We start from the raw sequence: 1,262 nt of genomic DNA on the forward strand, positions 1-1,262 counted from the left end.
GTCCTGTCCCGTCTCGTCCCATCCTGTCCCATCCTGTCCCACTGGTGTTGGTAGCTGTCCTACACCCATCCTGTCGGTGCTGGTGACACCACCATGCTGGTAGTGGTGTTGGTGATGTTGCGGGTGTCAGTGCTGGTGTTGGTGCCGTCCCACTTTCGGCTGCAGATGCAGGTGTAGGTGCTGAAGCTGGCGTTGGTGCTTGTGCTGGTGACACTACGGGTGCTGATGGCAGTGCTGGTGCTGTTGTGGGTGCAGATGTGGTTGGCGTGGTGGGTGCTGGCACAGTTGACGTGGTGGGTGCAGGTTCTGCTGGCAGTGTGGTTGGCACGGTGGTTGCTGGGTCCAGGGCCGTTGCGGTTGCAGGCATGGTGGGTGCAGGTGCTGTATCTGCTGTGGGTGCAATTGGTGTGGTGGGAGGGGGTGAAGTGGCAGTGCCTGGTGGTTAGCAGGAAAGGCTCCAGGGCCCCTGGGGGGGGAGGGGAAAAAAGCAGCTGACACAGTGGGTGCGGGTTCCAGGGCCATTGTGGTCAATGCGTGTGGTGCAGGTTCTGTTGCTGTGCTGGCGGCGGTTGGTGCTTGTGGTGAGGGCTTCACTGCTGTGGTGGCCGGTGCGGGAGGGGGTGGTGGCGGCGGGCTCTGCTGCCATGGTGTTTGACGTGGTGGGTTCTGTTGCCCTTGTGGTTGGCTCTGCTGCCTTTATTGTGGTGGTTGACATGGTGGGTTCTGTTGTTGTTGCTGTTGTAGTTGAGATGGTGGGCTCCATTGCTAACGCTGTGGCAGTTGACGCACGTGATCTGCTGCTGTGGTGGTTGATGTGGTGTGTCCTGTCGAAGTGGTGTTGACATGGTGGGCTCTGCTGCTGTTGCCATGGTGGTTGGCGTGGTGGGTTGTGTTGCCGGCACCATTGTGGTTGATGTGGTAGACTCCACTGTTGTCACGGTGGCAGTTGATGTGGTGGGTTCTGTTGCAGTGGTGGTTGACATGGTGGGCTCTGTTGCTGTTGCAGTGACTGTTGACATGGTGGGATCTGGTGCTGTGGCAGTTGACATGATGGGTTCTGTTGCTGTTGTGGTGGCAGTTGGTGCAGTGGGTTCCGATGCCATGGCAGTTGATGTGGTGGGTTCCGATGCCATGGCAGTTGGCACAGTGGGCTCCATTGTGGTGGCGGTTGGTGTGGTGGGTTCCGGTGCCATGGCGGTTGGCACAGTGGGCTCCGTTGTGGCGGTTGGTGTGGTGGGTTCCGTTGCCGTCGCTGTGGCGGC

At 59.7% G+C, this 1,262-nt stretch overlaps 2 protein-coding genes across 2 annotated transcripts; both read right to left on the reverse strand.

The window, feature by feature from the left end:
• Nucleotides 1–217: 217 nt before the first annotated feature.
• On the reverse strand, nucleotides 218–367 carry LOC103769150 (platelet glycoprotein Ib alpha chain-like; the record flags this gene model as incomplete). The annotated part of the gene is made up of 1 exon (XM_008936326.1): nucleotides 218–367. A coding segment is annotated over exon 1 (150 nt), but the record flags the coding sequence as incomplete, so codon positions are not given.
• A 223-nt stretch (nucleotides 368–590) lies between these two features.
• On the reverse strand, nucleotides 591–983 carry LOC103769151 (uncharacterized histidine-rich protein DDB_G0274557-like). Its single transcript, XM_008936327.1, has one exon. It carries the CDS (start codon nucleotides 981–983, stop codon nucleotides 591–593), a length of 393 nt encoding a protein of 130 aa, XP_008934575.1.
• Nucleotides 984–1,262: the final 279 nt, after the last annotated feature.

This window comes from Merops nubicus, unplaced genomic scaffold (assembly GCF_000691845.1).
Source record: "Merops nubicus isolate BGI_N331 unplaced genomic scaffold, ASM69184v1 scaffold37832, whole genome shotgun sequence".
Taxonomy (NCBI): domain Eukaryota; kingdom Metazoa; phylum Chordata; class Aves; order Coraciiformes; family Meropidae; genus Merops; species Merops nubicus.